Source organism: Nyctibius grandis, chromosome 9 (assembly GCF_013368605.1).
Source record: "Nyctibius grandis isolate bNycGra1 chromosome 9, bNycGra1.pri, whole genome shotgun sequence".
NCBI lineage: Eukaryota > Metazoa > Chordata > Aves > Nyctibiiformes > Nyctibiidae > Nyctibius > Nyctibius grandis.
Window position 1 is genome coordinate 2,828,246 of NC_090666.1, and position 17,450 is coordinate 2,845,695.

The window sequence follows — 17,450 nt, forward strand, 5'->3', positions numbered from 1 at the left end:
TAATTATCAATTAAGGTAAGATTTCTAGCTGTATTTCTGTCTGTTGTGGCTTATATTACCTCCCATTTGGAAAGAAGTTCTGGTGTAGGGCCATGGCAACTCTTACTGGAGCAAGGCCTTTCATAGCAATATCAAATAAATTACCAAGTGTCAGCTTGGGGTTTTTTTGCCCTCAGTTAAAGTTTTTTGTGCTACCTTAGCTTTTAATCTTATATCACAAGGAAACTGTAAACAGAGTTGTCATATGTGCTCATTTGTAAACCAGATCTCTGAAATGAGGCAATTCAGGCTAAGTGCAGTACTGAGCTGCTTTTCACGGCTATAAGCTAGCTAACAGCAAAGAACCACGTTTGTTTCTTTACCTAACTAAAGACCTTTGACAATTCTAGATGGTGAGTTCCTGTACGCTTTCAATAAAGGTCTGCTGAAGGAGGGGAGTTTGCTGGCAAACAGTTCTTGAGCTGTGATCCATACCATCAGTTCACACAGACAAAGTCCAGGAGCAGCACTCTGAGATGAAAACCAGTGCAGACAGGTTATGGCTTATTCCACGTTTGTTTTGCCAGATTTTAGCAGCTATGGTAGAAACTCACTCAAATGGGTTAATAAAAACAAAATTTGAAGCAGTATGTCTCACTCTGGAAGCAGGTAAGCAGTCCAGCTCTAAATTTAATGGGATTTGCACAAAAGCATACAAAAAAAAAGAACATCTTTGCAGTTGTGGATGACTGAGCAATTCCTGCAGATGGCACTTGAAAATAGATGCCTGCATTTCACGTGTCATCACTGCAGACAGAAGCTGCCCTAACCTGGTTAGCTTATGAAACGTAGACCTGCAACAGCGCAGGGAGACTCGAACTGGCCCCATGTAACTACACTTATAATGGTTCCCCAGCCAGGGCTGTGGCTAGTGCCCATGCTGAAGGGCAAGTTGAGTGAGCGGTAACTTAACTCAGGGCATAGATTAAGTGCCCGTGTGCTGTGGCATTTCCCTGCTCTATATTCAAGTGGTTTGACCATCTGATACCATTCAAAAGTTCAGCAATTACCTGCTGGTAGGCACCTCTAAAGTCAGAGACGCTTGAGTAGTCAAAGAGCAGACTCAGGTCTGCAGATTTAAAACATACCTGTCATTCTAGCGTTTGTGCAGACACCGTCAAGTCTATCGGGGCAGGGGCGAGGGGAATCTCACTCATTTTGTCTATTGCTTTGCTTCTTGCTGGTCTTACAGAACCAAGCAGCTCCTGCACAGATCAGTCTCTTTGGTGGAAGTTTGGCTGACCACCATGCTCAGAGGAGCTCCACCTAGACTGGTGGAATGAAGAAGATTAGATACATTTACTTCAGTCTCCTCTCTGCTGCCAGCTCATGATGGAACAGAAATTCCTTCTTAACGTAAGTAAGTATTAGTAACTTTTTATTAAAAGGCAGATTCAGGAGACAAAGAAATTGGAATATGAAGCTTTTGAGTAAATAATTTTAAGTGCAGCCATCTTATATTAAGTCATCTATGCAAGCTTCCTCCAGAAATGCAACACTACTATGCATTAAAGTATAAGAACTAAATAAACAAACATTTAAAAACTGAATAATTGTTAGTAACTCTATGTAATTACTTTCTCCCTGGGTTAATACTTTATTAACACACAGTTAAGACACTTGTAAAAGCCTAGTTTAGATCAGCTTTGTTATTTCTATATTTTAGCACAGGAGATCTGAATAAATGTAGTAACATTTTATTGATCACAAACATACTACTACTTTCAGCAATTAAAATGCATGATGATTCATATGAACAAAGTGAAAATAAAGCACAACCAAAAAATAACTTCACATTTTTTCCATTTCGTTCTTAGTATAAGCAATAAATACAATGCTGTAGCTTCTATTAATCTTATTTACATAATACAATACTTGAACGTTGCCTGGTTTCCAGCCCAAATGTTTCATGACATGAAAAGGAGTACGTGTTGCAGCCTTTCTACAGCCAAATACTCTAGTAGATCATCACAATGAAAAAAACATAGCGTAAATGCTAACATTAAAACAAACGAACAAAGAACTGAGGGGACCCTGCAACGGAGGGCTTCATTAATTGAAGACAGTAGCATTAAAAACAGACATTCCCTCCCATCGAATACTAACGTGTTGGCATTACAGACACCAACTATAAGACAAGTATTTCCGTAGCCCCTGTAGACTGACACAATGCATCCTCGCTAAATAACAAAAAATAAAGAACAAATAATAACAGGTAACTGTTTGCATGTTCAAAGGAATCTCACAGCCCCACCAAACCAGAGTTAAATTCCATCCCAGAGAATACAGATAAGGACTACACCATTCTGTAAAGTAGGAAATAAGCCATGAGAAGTCAGCGTAAGGATTTGATTTTCGTTTATGGTGACAAAAACTTTTTAAGCAGCAGACCCTTCTCTTGGTTGTGTAGGAACTGGAAAAGGTGAGGTAGGAAGACAAAAATAGAGAATTTATATTTTCCAATGCAAAATAGGAAACAGGTTAGTTAACCTCCTGAGGAGGGGGGAAATGCAGCTCTCCTATGCCAAGTAACCCTCCACAGCCACAAACATTTTCTTGCTGGATGTGTGTTTCTTTTCCAAAGTGAAGACAGACACGTGCCTAGAAGCACGCTCTGATTGTCCACCTCGAAGTAGCATGATTTCTGTGGAGAAACAATTTTCCCTCCTAAATGACAAGTTTCTCTAACAGAGGACAGGGAGCAATTAGCAACGAGTACTTTGCATTAAATGATAAAAATGTACAGGCTATTAAATTTGAGCTGCCTAGCTGAGAAGGAAGCTTAATTCAAAATCTAATATTGTATCACGCTCTTAAACCATCACGTATGTTTTAATTACAACAACCCACCAGGTACCATTGAAATAGTTATCTGACAATAGGCCATGAAGGACTTGAGAGCACTTTGAGATGGACAGCTGTCTGCCTGGGCTTTGAGTCTCAGCTGGTACCTGGAACTCCAGACACATTTAGACCAGTCGATGATCTGGTCCCCCAAGTGTAAAGCTGCTCTACCAGAGCAGGGATTTCCTGCACCACTAATATTTTCAGAACATCGCACAGATTTTAAGTTACACTACACAGACCAGCAAGCGGAGTTGTGAGTAACCTCTAATCACGTTGTAGCAGATACCACTACTGTATTCTTACAATTTAAGAGATGGTGACACCTGACTGCCAGATTTCACACTATTCTAAAGCACAGAATCCAACCGATTGTCAAATCATTCCCATCGATCAACCAGACAGCCTTGCAGAAGAACAGAAGTCTTGAGCTGGGCATTCTAGCTGAGATTCTATATTGTGAAACTAAACCATTACTAAAACACTTTCTAAATTCAAACTCCAGACATAAGAACTGTAAAAAACTATGGAAAGGTGCAAGTGGCATGAACTTACCGCATCCTCCTCATGTTTTCCTTCTAAATACAAAGCATTTAAAGCCTTAGAAGTCATAAACCAATAAACACTGTGACATCAAATTAACTAGATGCTAATGCAGCTTACAGAAAGGCTACTGACAAAAATGTTTAAATGTTAAAATCAAGTTGTTGTTAATATATAAAATTAAGTATTTAAAACTGAACTGGTCTCAGAACTGTCTTTTGGTTTTTTTTTCTTGACTGGCTTACATGCACCATATACACATTAATTAGCATAATAGTTTATCAACTCCAGCATCTACTTTTCTTCTACTTTGTTTTTTTTCCCACTTGAAGCAGACTTATCTGCAAAATAAACCAATTAAACCTTTTTCTACTTTTGTGATTAAGACTTTTCTAAACTTACCTCATATCATGTCCTCATTCTTGAGCATTTTTGTCATTTCACTTAAGAAAACTACTCTTTCTTTATGCTTTAAAGAGTTACAAAAATGTACATTGCTATAAAGACACATTTTTCTCAAGACCTTCCTGACAACCTCATTTTTAGTGAGACCTTTATTTACCAGTAGAACCAAAGAAACAGCTTACAGAGTACTGTTCTAAGCTAACTGAGATAGAGATTCAGAATCAAGCACTCCAACATAATATTAAAATTCTCAATCCATAATGTTTTGAACCTTTTATAAGACAAACTTTATGTTGGATTTTCCAAATAATGGCAATTACTAACATTAGTTTGCTTGATTGATTAGCCTGAATCTCATACACTGGCTTTGAAGGTAGTATATGTCATTTGCACTGCGTTCAGTCTTGCAGGCTTTTCTCAGGCAAAAAAAAAAGGCACAGAATTAATCAAAACTTTGCCCCAAAAATGAAGGAATAAATTATCATGCATATGGCCAGGGAAATACTTAATAAAACAAAACAAGAACACAGCTACAACAAATTCTGTACATGATCTTTTCCCAGTGAGTAAATTCCTTAAGCACACAGTGAAGTTCCAGCAGCTTCAATTACGTACTAGCGTCTGGAAGGATTTACAGTTACTCCAGGTACTACTTTTCCTTCTGGCAGTAAGGCCTCCTTGATCTTGGCTGTGGTTAAAGCCAATAAGAAACTTTCTTAAACTTGAGGAGAAGAAGACACTCCTGTATAAGCAAAAATAGTTTAAATAAAATTGCTCAAAGCTTGCTGTAAAATATTACATTGCAGTACAGAAGTAGAGTCTCAGACTGGCACTGGTGTCTCCACACTTGATTTCAAATAGTGGAAAAAAACAAACTGGCCAAACCAGACTGATCCATGAATATCTCCGAGTCTGTTATCCCCAGCTACCTCTTGGGCGTTTTTGACAGTCCAATGCCGGACACAAAATTAACCTGGACAATCTATTGTTATTATTGCACCTACTTCAACCATTTTCCTTTGTTCTGTTTTAGGTTGCATTAAGACAATACAGTATGGTATTTACACTCTAAGATTCTATGGGCAAATGAAGTGGCTTCAACACAACACAGTCTTATACAAGAAAACAAGAAATCCTTCATTGATTCCCTTTGTACAAATAATTGCCAACTTTGTCTACACAGTAGAAACTGAAGAGGCAAAGTTTGTATCCTTTTATAAATGCACATACACATATAGAGATATATATGTGTGCAGGTGTCCATACTATATAGATACACAGAAACACAAACATATGTATATATGCATATATATACATACCAATGAAAAAAAGTGTTGGTTTAGTTTGCATCATTCAGGAGAAAAACATATCCCAAGTCCAGTAAAACTTTCTGGCCGTGAGGTCATTAACTCAACCTTGGAGTTCATGAGCTGCGCGAGTGAGCAGTCTGGCGCCGGCCCAGCCCGCGGCGGTCACCCGTACAGCTTGTCAGTTTTTAGAACAACACTCTCCATGTCGTGGTAGCTCTTCCCGTTCAAGTGCTCAGTGGTGCAGTCGTGATTGTAGCTGTAGCCTTGGACGTCGCTGATCGACGAGACGGTGTAGGACGCGGTGCGCATAGCATCCGAGTGGCTGAAGCTGTGCTCAAACTGGATCTTGTACTGGTTCCAGTGTCTTCTCAGAACAGCTTGCACCTGTGCCAGAAACCAAAACAAAAGAAATGCCCATAAAGCACTTGGAAAGATCTCACTGGGCTTCACTCTTTGATGAATGAGTGCCGTAATAAAGGTGTTTAAGCAAATAACATAATTTAATAAATTCAGTAATCCTGGAAAATGGGGGGACCTACCTGTGATCTGCCACATGAGTTCTGAAAGGTTTACAGTTTAAGTAGGCATTATTCTTTGGCAAATTTGGTGTGAAATAATTACATTTTACAATTGTAGCATACCGGTTGCTCAGGAAAAGCACAGATTGCAGAAGCAGCAGCAGCAACAGAATTTTCTGCTTTCTCCCCGTGAACTGAATCCAGTGGGGACAGATCAGCTTTACAGGTGACAAAGGTCATTTCTATTCACCCTTAGGCCACATCCTCAGCAGCTGTAAATTCTTACACTGTCAACAAACCACAATTTACATTTGCTATGGCTCTGGCACAAGAAAGCCTCTCTTAATTTCTGGCCATACCTTAACCAAGTGAACAGAAGGACAATTTCCCGAACTCCGTATTTCTACCAGGGTTAAAAATAAAGCTGATAAAATAGCTGAAGGCCCCAGCTTGTCTACATGTCTCCATGAAAGGATGTTATGTTTATCGTAGCCTTCCGCCCTCCAGGACGGTTAAACACCTGTGCATATTGGAGCCGTGAAGTGTCACATTCATGAAATTCACATGGAATTAGTTTTTCAGGGAAGATGCCAAGTGAGGAATGCTAAGCATGGTAATAGCTATTGTTGTTGCTTTTTCAAGAGATTTTTTTTTTAATGTTAAAATAACAGCCCACAGATCATAAATATTTAATTTCCTCTTCAGCCAAACTTTGTACACAAAGTACTCCTGCACTGACTGGTAAGTCACTGACTTTCAAGAAGTGCTGGGGGGACACAGACACTCCCAGGCCTCACTCACAAGCATGACCTTCACGTCACTTTGTTGCACGCAAAAGAACTAAACAGAACAGTGATTCCCCCGTTAAATATTGATATTGTGGGTAAATATCTCCAGGATTTTCCATATGTCTTCAGGGTTTCTTTTGTGTTTGCTTTACACTTCCCTAACACAATGGCTTCTTTTTCTAATTTTACTCTGGCTTTAATTATGAAAAATAAAAATAAATAGAAGAAAAGGGATGTAATTTTTAGACTTCCTGCAGTCTGGTATCAGATCCTCTGTTTAAAGGAGAACTTCATATTTCTCAAAATCCTTGTAAAGAAAATGTAAAAGGGCAAGGGAAGAAGGTTCAACTGAGTAACATAAGAAATTAATATTTTAGGGCAAAAGAGATGCTCTTTTACTGTTCATAAAACCATTCAATTAGTCAAAACATCTAAACACAAATCTACAAACACTGAAATCAAGTGTCTTAACACTGAGTATCTGATCTTATCGCTTTTCATACCAAAATTCTGCATTTCTTCTGAGTCTAAATGGAGAGTTCTTGTTTCATCACAGGAAGTTTCTGATTAATTAATTTGCATTGCTTAGCAATATATAGCCTTAAATTTGCACACAGATTGAGTCCATGTCCCGTAATCCCTCACAAAGCCAAGAGAAGAGGCATATTCAAAATTCCATCTTTTCTGAGAAGGAAGCTTGGAATTTATTTCTAAATCCTATCCATCAATCTGTGCATATCACCAAGCTATGTTCCATTTCTGTGGTCACCTCAATAACAATAGCATCTTATTGTAGACACACAATCAAAAAATTACATACTGAGCAATTTTCACCTTAGACAAAAGACAGACAACAGGCATGAGCTGGGAAAACACCAGCAACTACAACTAAATGGCTTAACCGAGGTCAAAGAAGTCTATTGGCAGAGCTGGGAAATAAATTAGACTTGCCAAGCTGCAAAAAAGCCTTACACAGGTCCTCTCCCACCCTCCCTCCTGGCTGCTTCAGTAACACTTGTTTGTTCATCTTATTTTCAATTGTTAATAATAGTTGTAAACCCGTCCTAAGGGCTATCAGTCCCCACAGCTCAAGAGAGCCATCAGTATCCCTGCCAGACGAGTGCCTTCAGGCTACTTCTCGGGAGAAGACAGTCAGGCCAGCTTGCTCCCTGGCAGCGACAGATGCTATAAACAGGGTTTATAAACGGTTCCTCTCTGCCCGCCCCAGTGCCCATCGTGCTCTCTCGGTGCATTTCTAACCACGCCGGGTGTTTCTGGCACACTTCCCAAAGCCTCCCTCTTACTGCTCAGTCAGTATTTCACCTCTGTCCTGCTACATCACTTACTCTTGTAGGGTGTGACATCCTTTCATTTATTATTACTGTCTTTCAGTCTTCTCTAAACCGTCCAATCAATCATTTATAGAAGAAGATGGGAAAAATCAATGAGACAATTAATTTTCAGCACTAATTATACTGTTCAACAATATGCGTGTCTGCCCATGAAGTGAAAACAGAACTTTTATCACTCTTGCATCAGCTTTGGGCAGTTGCAGAGAGCTGTAACTTCAGCTGAGAAGGGGTAGCACTTTGTTACTCTGTTATAAGAAAGGACATTAAGCAATGCATTTAATGACAGAAAGTAATGTAATAAATATAATTTCATTTCTCAGTCATTAATAGAGATGCCAGTTCCAGCTGGAAGATTCTCGCTTTCTCACCTTATTAGTTAGTAATGGCTCTTTTTGATGAGGTTTCACCAAGGGCTCCTTCCAATCAGCTCTTTAACATACTAGCAGTTTAATAGTCCACATAGCACAAATTAAACAGCCCAGTAGCCAACAAGGAGAATAAAAAAAAAGCACAACACAACGTCACCTATTGATAAAGGGATTGTATAATCTTGCAGACCTGAGACCGTAATCTTTACTGCAACATTTCTATAGACCAGTGGAAGGAAAGAAAAAAAAACCCCAAACCCTACAAACCTTACATGGATCGGGTAGGTCATTACTAACAGCTCAGTAGGAATCTGTCAGTGATTGGGACAAGTTTCTCCTCCAACTGCAGCCTGTGTCACCCCAAAGGCCACTCTAGGCCAACTCAAACTGGAAAACACGCTGCAGTAGTCAAGAAGTGTCCTACTCTGTGGGATGCTGGGACATAAGCAGAGTGTGAGCGTCCTGAGGAAGCCCTGCCGCAGAAGACCAAGATGAAAGGTTCTCACGGACGCCCTTGCCTGTAGGTTTGTGACAAACAGCTGCAGTGTGTGCTAGAACTGGATTTGACGGACCATCCCTGGCTGTGCTGCTCAAGACGTCTGGAGATGTTCCTTGGCTACAGCCAGCAGGACATACCGGTTATTTTTCTTACATTTCTTAGTTTCTCTTCACTAGAGCTCTCCGCTAGCAGACCACTTCTATTCCCTTTTGGCCAGAGGTGGCCTACAAGACACCACTTGAACACAGTTTGGCTCCTGATATTAGGTATAGAAAACATTAACAAACAGGTAAAGTAGCAGTGGGAAAATGCTAAGATTTAGATAGAAATAAATTAATGCTTTTAGCATTTTTTAATTGCTAATACCCCACTGGCAAATCTTTGCCCCACTAAAGTGTTGATTCCAGTATCAGTATTCACCTTCAAAGCGCAGACTTGCTGCACCACTCTGCTGCCTCTGATCTTGCAGTCTCACGAGGTGTGGCTGTGACAGGTGGGACAAAGCAGCACCTTGTACCCAACAGCTGAGCCGCAGCTGCAGGCTTTGTCCAGGCATCGCTACGACAGCAGCGCACTGCAATGGCGACAGGACTCAGTGTGCCTGCGGGCCCCATGTCATGAGCACGACCTCTTAGACAAAGGAAACGCTATTTTTCTGTGCAGACATTTTTTTCCTCACTACTGTCATTCCCCCCATGGATTTCCTTACTGATACATACAGCTGTTTACAAAGCAGCAAGTCCCTGCTTGAACAAGGTGTAAGGAAAAAAAAAAATGAACAGTGGCCATTGAAGCACTGAGAACAAAACTGGTTTAAAAGGTGTGACTTTCCACTCTAGGGAGAGTTCTTACTGATTATATTGTATTTTAAAACTAGGGTTTCAACTTAAGTCATAAAGTAGCCTCAGAAGATCCACAAGGATTAGAAGGCAGAGCTGAGCAGTGGACAATATTGTTTCATAAAAACTTCAGAGATTTCAAGTTTCCCCCTCTCCCCCATTCTGCACTGGAGCAGAACAAATTCTCTGCCTGATTTTTTCCCAAACAACCTGTTTTTAGAGGGCATTCTGAACTAGAACATTTAGAAGAGAGTGTGTGAAATATCAATGCTGAATGTGGCAAGTGATAGATCAGATCCAGAATGCTTAATGATGTGTTCTGCTTTGAATCAAATCTATCAGCAGGGAGTTGAACCAGGATCTATTTTACATCAAAACCACATCAAAACCACTGCCCCATGCGCAGTGAAGTGTGAGAAAGCCCCTTGTCATCTTTTCTGCCTCCGTGGCAAAAAAAAAATCATTGAGACACATACATTTCTGGGGGCGGGGGAATAACCCTTGAAACCCTGTGGAAGTTTCATTGCAGTTCAGTCAGCTTTGGACTGAGGAAGAGGAAGAAGAGTATCTGCATGAATCGATTCTAGTATTAGCCAAATAGTTACCTGTAAGTAAATATTACTGTCCAATAGCGTTATAGAAGCACACTGACACGATTTTGTAACATCTGCTAAAGGAAACTAAGGGTTCAGTCACATGAAAACATCTGGTTACTCCCACACATCTGCTTACAGCCATATACTGCAACTGCACTAAACGTAGAACAAATGAACACACAGATGTGTAGGAATAAGTGTAGGATTGTCATTGTTCCTCTGCCAGAAGTGCTGGAAAAGCACCAGTTAGTTTTATGGTGGAGTGGTTTTGTTCATTTGTTCGTTTTTTGGGGTTTTTTTTTGTTGTTGTTTTTGGGGGGGTTACCAATTCTGTGTATCTATTTTTTAGCCTTCCTACCACTTTGACCTCCTGACACTGGAAGGCCATGTAAGTGGCTCAACCACAGCGCGGGGGCCAGAGGTTCTAGCTGGAAGTCACTGTGTGCACTCCGGCGTTACAGGACCTTGATCTATTCGAGCTAACAGCCAAGCTGGTTACTTCAACGGGGTCAGGACGATGTGTTAGCGAAATACTGACATCTTCTAACTTAACAATAAAGAAGTTTGTTCTTGGAATTGACTGATGATGGTTTCTTAAAAGTGCACTTCTTATTCAACACATATTTCTGACCCAAGCACAACAAGCTATTAAGTTCTGATTTTTGGAATGGTATTGCTCAGCACTGCTAGAAAAGAATTGTCCACCCTTCAGCCTAAAATTGTCCCAAAGAGCTGTCATAACCCAAGAGTAGCCCAGCACAACAACAGGGATGCAATATGCTCTGTTCCTGCCGCAGAAAGGCCAATACAGGGATTCTCCAGGATACCACAGAATCCCAGAATCAACCAGGTTGGAAGAGCCCTCTGGGATCATCGAGTCCAACCATTGCCCTGACACCACCATGGCAACTAGACCAGGGCACTAAGTGCCATGTCCAGGCTTTTCTTAAACCCCTCCAGAGATGGTGACTCCACCACCTCCCTGGGCAGCCCCTTCCAATGCCTATACAGCTTCTAACATAGACAAACATACCTTCTGGATATTGAATTACATTTTACTTTTATATGATATTTATTGAGAACTTATATCAAAGCAACAAGTGTTTTCAATTCCTTATATAATCAAGAGACATGCATATTTCTCAGCACAAAAGAGTCCATCCTAAAGTACTTAATGATCTCCCAAATGACAATATAGTCTTTCCCAAGCTCTGCTCTTGGCAGCCAGATTATTTTTTGTAATTGTTTTTTTTTTTTACCTGACAAATTTAGATTTAGAAAATTTTTAAAAATTACCATCTCTTTAATTTCTGAAACAAACCAAAAAAATATATAAAATGGGAAAAAAGTAGTATAGAAACCGTTACTCTACCTCTCCATTGAAGAAGCAGAAAATTGTAGCCACCAGCAGACCCTGTAAAATAAAAAAAAAAGATGGTGCTGTATTTCACATGCATTCCAGGTCTGAGATAATGAGAGGTTCCTCATAAAATTCAGATATAGACAGCAAAGAAAATGTAGTACAAACCTAAACTTGGTGAATTATTTCTAAAAATGCATTACTAAAAAGTATCAGGCCAGCCATCTACCGTGATGTTTCTTTAAGAAGTGAAAACTCAGCATAATGAGAAAACTGAAGTAATTTATAAGAATATTAGCTGAAGGTCTTTAAAAATTAAAAGAACAGGATCATTTCTCCTTTATCGGCTTCACATGCCACGTGCTGTCTGGCTCAAGTGAGCAGAAGCCGTGTAACGCCTCCTACCTGGTAGTGCATGAGGATGTGCATCACGTAGTCGTACACCTCCTCGGCGATCCGGCCCTCGGGGCGCCAGGGGAACAGGACGAACTCGATGCCCAGCAGCGGCACAAGGATCAGGGTAGCTCGCACCGCTTTCATGTACAGGTTGGACTCTGCCTTGTGGGTGTCTTTCAGCTTGGTTATCAGAACACGAACGATATTTAGCAGGAAGAAAAGATTCACCTGTCAGAAAGGAAAATGACACTGAAGACAGTCTGAAAAATAATCCCACACACTCTTTTTGTGATGCTAAAAACCAGACAACTCAAGAAAACTCATATCGGATGGAGAGCATTGTGATTGTACAATAAACGTGAGTTAAAACTCTTGAAAAACACCTTTAAGTAGCTGAGATTGGGCTCTAACGTCTAATATCCACATCCATTCCTCTAACTCACTACACGAGTGTCCATGCAGATGACTGTCGGTCCTTCAGTGTTACCGGTCTGTGCACCTTTCTCTGCTGACACAAGAACAGGGGAACAATTTGGTTTTTTAAAATGATTCTGTCTTTTTAGGTTGGTCAAGAAAGAGGATGACGCTCTTCCTTCTTTGTATTTAAATGTGGTTCTTCAAAAAGCTACTTTTTTAAATATGAGTTTGACAAATTTATAGAGAAAAAAAATAATTAAAAAAAAATAAAAATAAATAAAATTGCAGGCAAAAGGCTGCTAACAAGGAACTGTATACTCCTGCAGACAAAGAGCAGATTTAACATTCTCACAGTGGTTGATTTTTTAATCATTCATCAGAACTGCAAATGGGTCAAGCCCTGAGATGCTGCGCTGCAGCATTCTTGTGCCCTACTGAACTTGATAATTTCCATAGCTATTAAGGCTTTTCTGGTTAACGGGGGTGTACATCTGTTCATTTGGTTCCACACACACAAAAAACCCCACCCCAACCTGCAATCACAACTGTGCAGTCTGTATCTTTCAACATGTGAGGCACTTGCTGTAAGCCACCAAACTAATACGTAGGCGCCCACGTACGTGTAGGTGTGTGTACAGACACACCCCCCCAGCAGCCTCAGGACGTGAGTAACCAGAGCAACAGTGACGTTAGGGTTGTTACACCATATTTTCATCTGTCGTGCAATAATGGCAGCCCCGCACAGAAACCAGAGCTAGGAGCCACCTTGAGAGTCAGCCAGTCCTATCACCTTGCCCGAGGGCATGGAGGCGAGACAATGCTGCTTAGAGGACCCACTCTGGAAGGGAGAGACCTAGAGTCTGGTCTTCCTCTCTCTTCTTCCAGATATAACTGTCTGTCCTTGTCAACAACCATCTAGAGACAAGAGCAGGGGGCAGGGGAAGAAGCCAGCAGACAGACAGACAACTCCCTTCCAAAAAGAGTAGGAGGAGGCCTCTGTCCTGCTGCAGGACAAGTGCCAACGTGGAAGCCATTTCAGATCATGTGTGTCACCATGTCCTCCACAACCCTGGCAGAATTCGTTCATGTCAGCTAAGGTTTTCATGATAAACAGCTGTGCGTTGTTATAGCAACACGGCCCTGGACAGATACGTGATGTTATTTATACTCTACTTACATGCTATTTAAGTCATTTTAACAGGAAATTGTTTTACATAGGAAACTACTGCATTAATTTCTCCTGGAAGTCTCCAGCTACCTTTAAGCTTTGTTTAAGCAACCAAGGTCGTCTGATTCTTTCTCAAGGGATTTATTTAGATTTTACGCAGCCCACGATCCTCATCCAACTTCCTATAGTACACATAGGCAGTAAGTCCTTCCTCCATTTCTAAATTTAATCCTTCTCACTTAAATCTACTAGGACAACATCAACACATCTCAAACACAGAGTTTTCAGCCCTCTTCTGTTTTGGTGGCGTGGCCAGTTCCTATAATACCGTCCTTGAATGCTACCTGAAGATGGAAGTTGCAGCACCCCGGCGTAGAACACCACCCAGCCAACTAGTTCGTTTACAACATGCTGAAATGCACAGAATTTTTGTAATTGTTCCACTACCCACCAAAACCAAAAAGCACAAAAATAAGCATGCAAAGAGTTTGCAAATAGGTATTAGGGCAAACACAAAAGATTAAATGAGGCAAAGCAGAGGACAGAGAAGAGCAGTACGAGTATCAGTAAAGGTCTGCAGCACCGACTTTGGATGAGCATCTCTTCTGCCACAAATACAGTGAGATCAGGATGAACTGAATTCTTAATTAAAGTGATGAAAACTGGTCTTGATTTTAGCGAGGCAGTGAGTAGAATTTTACATTTAAGCCAAAGGAGGCCAGTGGAACCACTCGCATGTATGTTATCATCAAACTGACTGTGATGGTTTGGAAAGCCCCAAAGGAGCCCTGCTGTGCTGGCTGCGGTATGAACACGCTGTAAAATACCAGCAGCTCCACAGGGACCTGAAAAGTGAACCGGGCAAATGAACAGAAGTGGAAACAAAGGCAGAGAAAGCAATGCTAGATAAAAAGAAATGTTGGTGCCTATACTGGGAACTTAGTAGAGTTTAGGTCCTGCCTTAAGAGTGGCTGTGAACTTAGCTGAGCTTGTAAGTCAATAGGTGCTGCAGTTCTTGAATTAAAACCTCCTCAGGTCCCTGATATCTCCGCTTCTCTCCATGTCCAGTTTGTGCTAGGTAGTATGGTAATTCTTATTAGCATACAGGTTTAAATCCTGTTTAAACTCCTCCTTAGGATGATATAAACAGACCACTCTCAGCCCAAGAAACTCAGCTATTCTTAGATACTACCTGGTAGCCATTGCTTGGCTTTTAACATAGTTATGCAGCTTCAGATCTTGGCCTGCTTGAGCCTGGCTTGTTTGAGCAGAACACCTGCAAGTGCTCATGAAGACATGCTTTGTACCCGGTCTGTGGCCACTCCCAAGGCTGGGTACATGTAATGCTAAGCATTCAACTGCTAAACTCCTAAGTCTTGTACCGAGTCCAGCTTAAAGTCATTAAATAGGTCAGTGACAAAGCCAGGAGCTCCTGAACCTCCTCTTAGTACACACTCACTGAGTACACTCACTTCTGCTAAAAGAACGTGCATCTGTAAAAGGCTGTCAGTCTGAGACACCAATACATAACATTATTATAGGGCAAAATAAACGTCGCTGTAATATTATTTATATAAACAATGGCATAAGTAAATCAAAATCTACTCTTTCAGTGGCACCAATACAAATTAAAACCCTGGTGCACTGGCGTCTCCGAAATCTACACTGAAATCCATACTGCTTTCACTAAAGTTCAAGCCCATGGCTTCCCCCCACTCCATTCTGATCAATATTTGTCCGTGTAAAAACCAACATCACCCTCTACCGTTTCATTCCCACACTATTTCTTCAGTTGTGGTTGCTCTAGGCAAACATTTACAATTAAAGGGTCAACTGAAGACAATGCCAATCAAATGCGACCTATGTCTGCTCCCATTTCCAGTTTTTTTGGCAGGGATCTGACCACAGTTATGTAGTAACAGGGACCGTAAAAGCAGCGTTACTGTTAACTTTACCTAACTGTAGGATTTTTCAGTGATGTACAAGAGTTAAATTCCCACTGGTTTCTGCCAGTTCTCCCTGGCACCCACTTGGCAGTCCTCCTCATGTTCTTTGAGATCTTGCTCCGGCAAGTAGAAACAGTGTCTTCTCCTTGTTATCGAATTTGCAGTTTAATATTGTTTCTTAAACGTCTACTAAAGCAGGTCATGCTTAGTGAAGTGTGAAAATTGTATCTGGCAAGCAAGCTGCTTAAGCAAATGAGGGTTCTGTTCACAAAGCCTGAACACATGCATTTCATCTTCTGTCTTTATCCCTGGCTTGTCTCTTCTGAATTGACATATTACGTTTTTTTGTTACCAGAAAGGAAAGCAACTCCTTTAGGGTATTTTCACATCACAAGCAAGATGTGTAGTTGTTTTTCATCTTTGTTATCCCTACGTGGTTTTCAAATAAATTTACTGATTGTACTGAGGCAAGGAAAATGCAAGAGAAACACCTTCAGTCAGCTCATGCAAAATACAGGAATATCCAAGGTATACATATTTGTAAACTGCAAAGAGAATGGACACAGATTCTGCCCCAAACCAACCCCACAGAGGCGATTATTATGCCTCCAATAAAATCAAAGGACAGTCTTAGTGTTGCCTTGAGTGGAAAGAAGACTTGATGGTTTGGGACAGATCCAGTACATTTGAAACCAGTAGGAGTCTTGCCACTGTTTTTAGTGTGACTTTGTGGAGGCCATTGCTCGGAAGGAGAAAATGATCTTACATCCTAAAATGAGGTCACTTAATGGAAGATGTTACAGTCTTACAATTTTTACACAATTTTTTCTGTTGTTATTTAAGTTCTGACTAATATAAATTGTATCTCAGCTTTAAAGAGCTTTACCTACGTGATATATCTGTGAAGAGACACCTGGACAAAGGAAGTAACAACCCACGAGGCAATGCAGAATAGCATACAGTTTCTGGGTGAAACACAGCACCACTGAAGCGAGCAAAAAAATCCTATCCCTTTCTGTGAAAACAGGATTTCACCTTCTGTGTGAATTAGAGAGAAGAAAAACTGAAAGGATTTAGAACTGGTTTTAAGTTTACGGATTAGAGCACTAGATAAAGTGTCTTTACATGACCATATATGGCAGACCTGACTAACAGGACAAGGGATTATCAGTAATAATTCACACACCAAGGGCCACAGATCTCAATAATTTAATGGGGATTGCCTCTGACTTCCCATGCAGAGGACCTCAGGTGCGTCATGGTATCAACACAACCATCAAAATAGAGGTTCACCAGCTAATTTCACTGTGAATGAAAACAGGAGCCACAAGAACCACAGGATTTATGCAACGGTTTTCAGAGAGAATTCTCTATGCACAGAATGCCCTCTGCAAATATTCATTAACAATTTAACAGAAGAGGAGGTTCATGTAGATCAGAAACCTGAAATTATTTCCAAAAAGTTACTTAATGTTTTCAATCTTAATGAATTTCCTTGCAAGAACTGAAAAGCAATAAGAAGAGTCAGCAGACATGTATACAATACCTTTACCAGATCAGCCTGAAGTTTCTGTTACAATAAAAGAGATGACTGTAATGTACAGAGTCAGCAGCTAATCCAGGTCACATACAGAATGCCTCTACCCTGCAGCACTCTCTGCATTATGCATTCACAGATATTAATTATGCAGGTAGTTGTGTAAGTAGGTACATATTAGTATTTTCTTTTATTATGCACCTATTTCTATTTAGCAATAATCTATTGACTGAATTTCATTGGTTAACTTCAGTCCTGGAATAACTGAAGTACATCGTTGATTTTTATACAGTGGGGTCTTGAGTTACCTACCTAGAACTTGACGTCTCCAGTAGCAAACATGCGTGTAACGGAGCTGGCATTAGCCTGGAGTGTAAGACTGTGCTCTAAGAGTTCCCGAGGAGCGATGAAGCAGAGGAGCTGCCATACCCCGGTGGCCAAAGCACACATTGCTAGATCAGTATCAGAGCAGGGGCAGCCACAGATACTCGCAGAACTATTTCCACTGGCTCTTTCCCGAGGGCC

General features: G+C 40.7%; 1 protein-coding gene across 3 annotated transcripts in view; it reads right to left on the reverse strand.

The window, feature by feature from the left end:
• Nucleotides 1-1,720: 1,720 nt before the first annotated feature.
• Nucleotides 1,721-17,450, reverse strand: part of CALCRL (calcitonin receptor like receptor) — a 64,821-nt gene continuing 49,091 nt past the window's right edge. The window contains exons 11-14 of one of the 3 annotated variants that reach the window (XR_011048784.1): nucleotides 11,867-12,085; nucleotides 11,474-11,515; nucleotides 5,151-5,525; nucleotides 1,721-2,683 (exon numbers count right to left, since the gene is read on the reverse strand). Coding sequence is in view for 1 of the 3 variants with exons in the window: in XM_068408088.1 (XP_068264189.1) it covers nucleotides 5,304-5,525; nucleotides 11,474-11,515; nucleotides 11,867-12,085 (483 nt within the window). In the remaining 2 variants the exon portion in view is untranslated. Of the gene's footprint in view, nucleotides 5,526-11,473; nucleotides 11,516-11,866; nucleotides 12,086-17,450 lie in introns of all 3 variants that reach the window. The other 2 variants (XR_011048783.1, XM_068408088.1) reach the window with 2 other exon arrangements.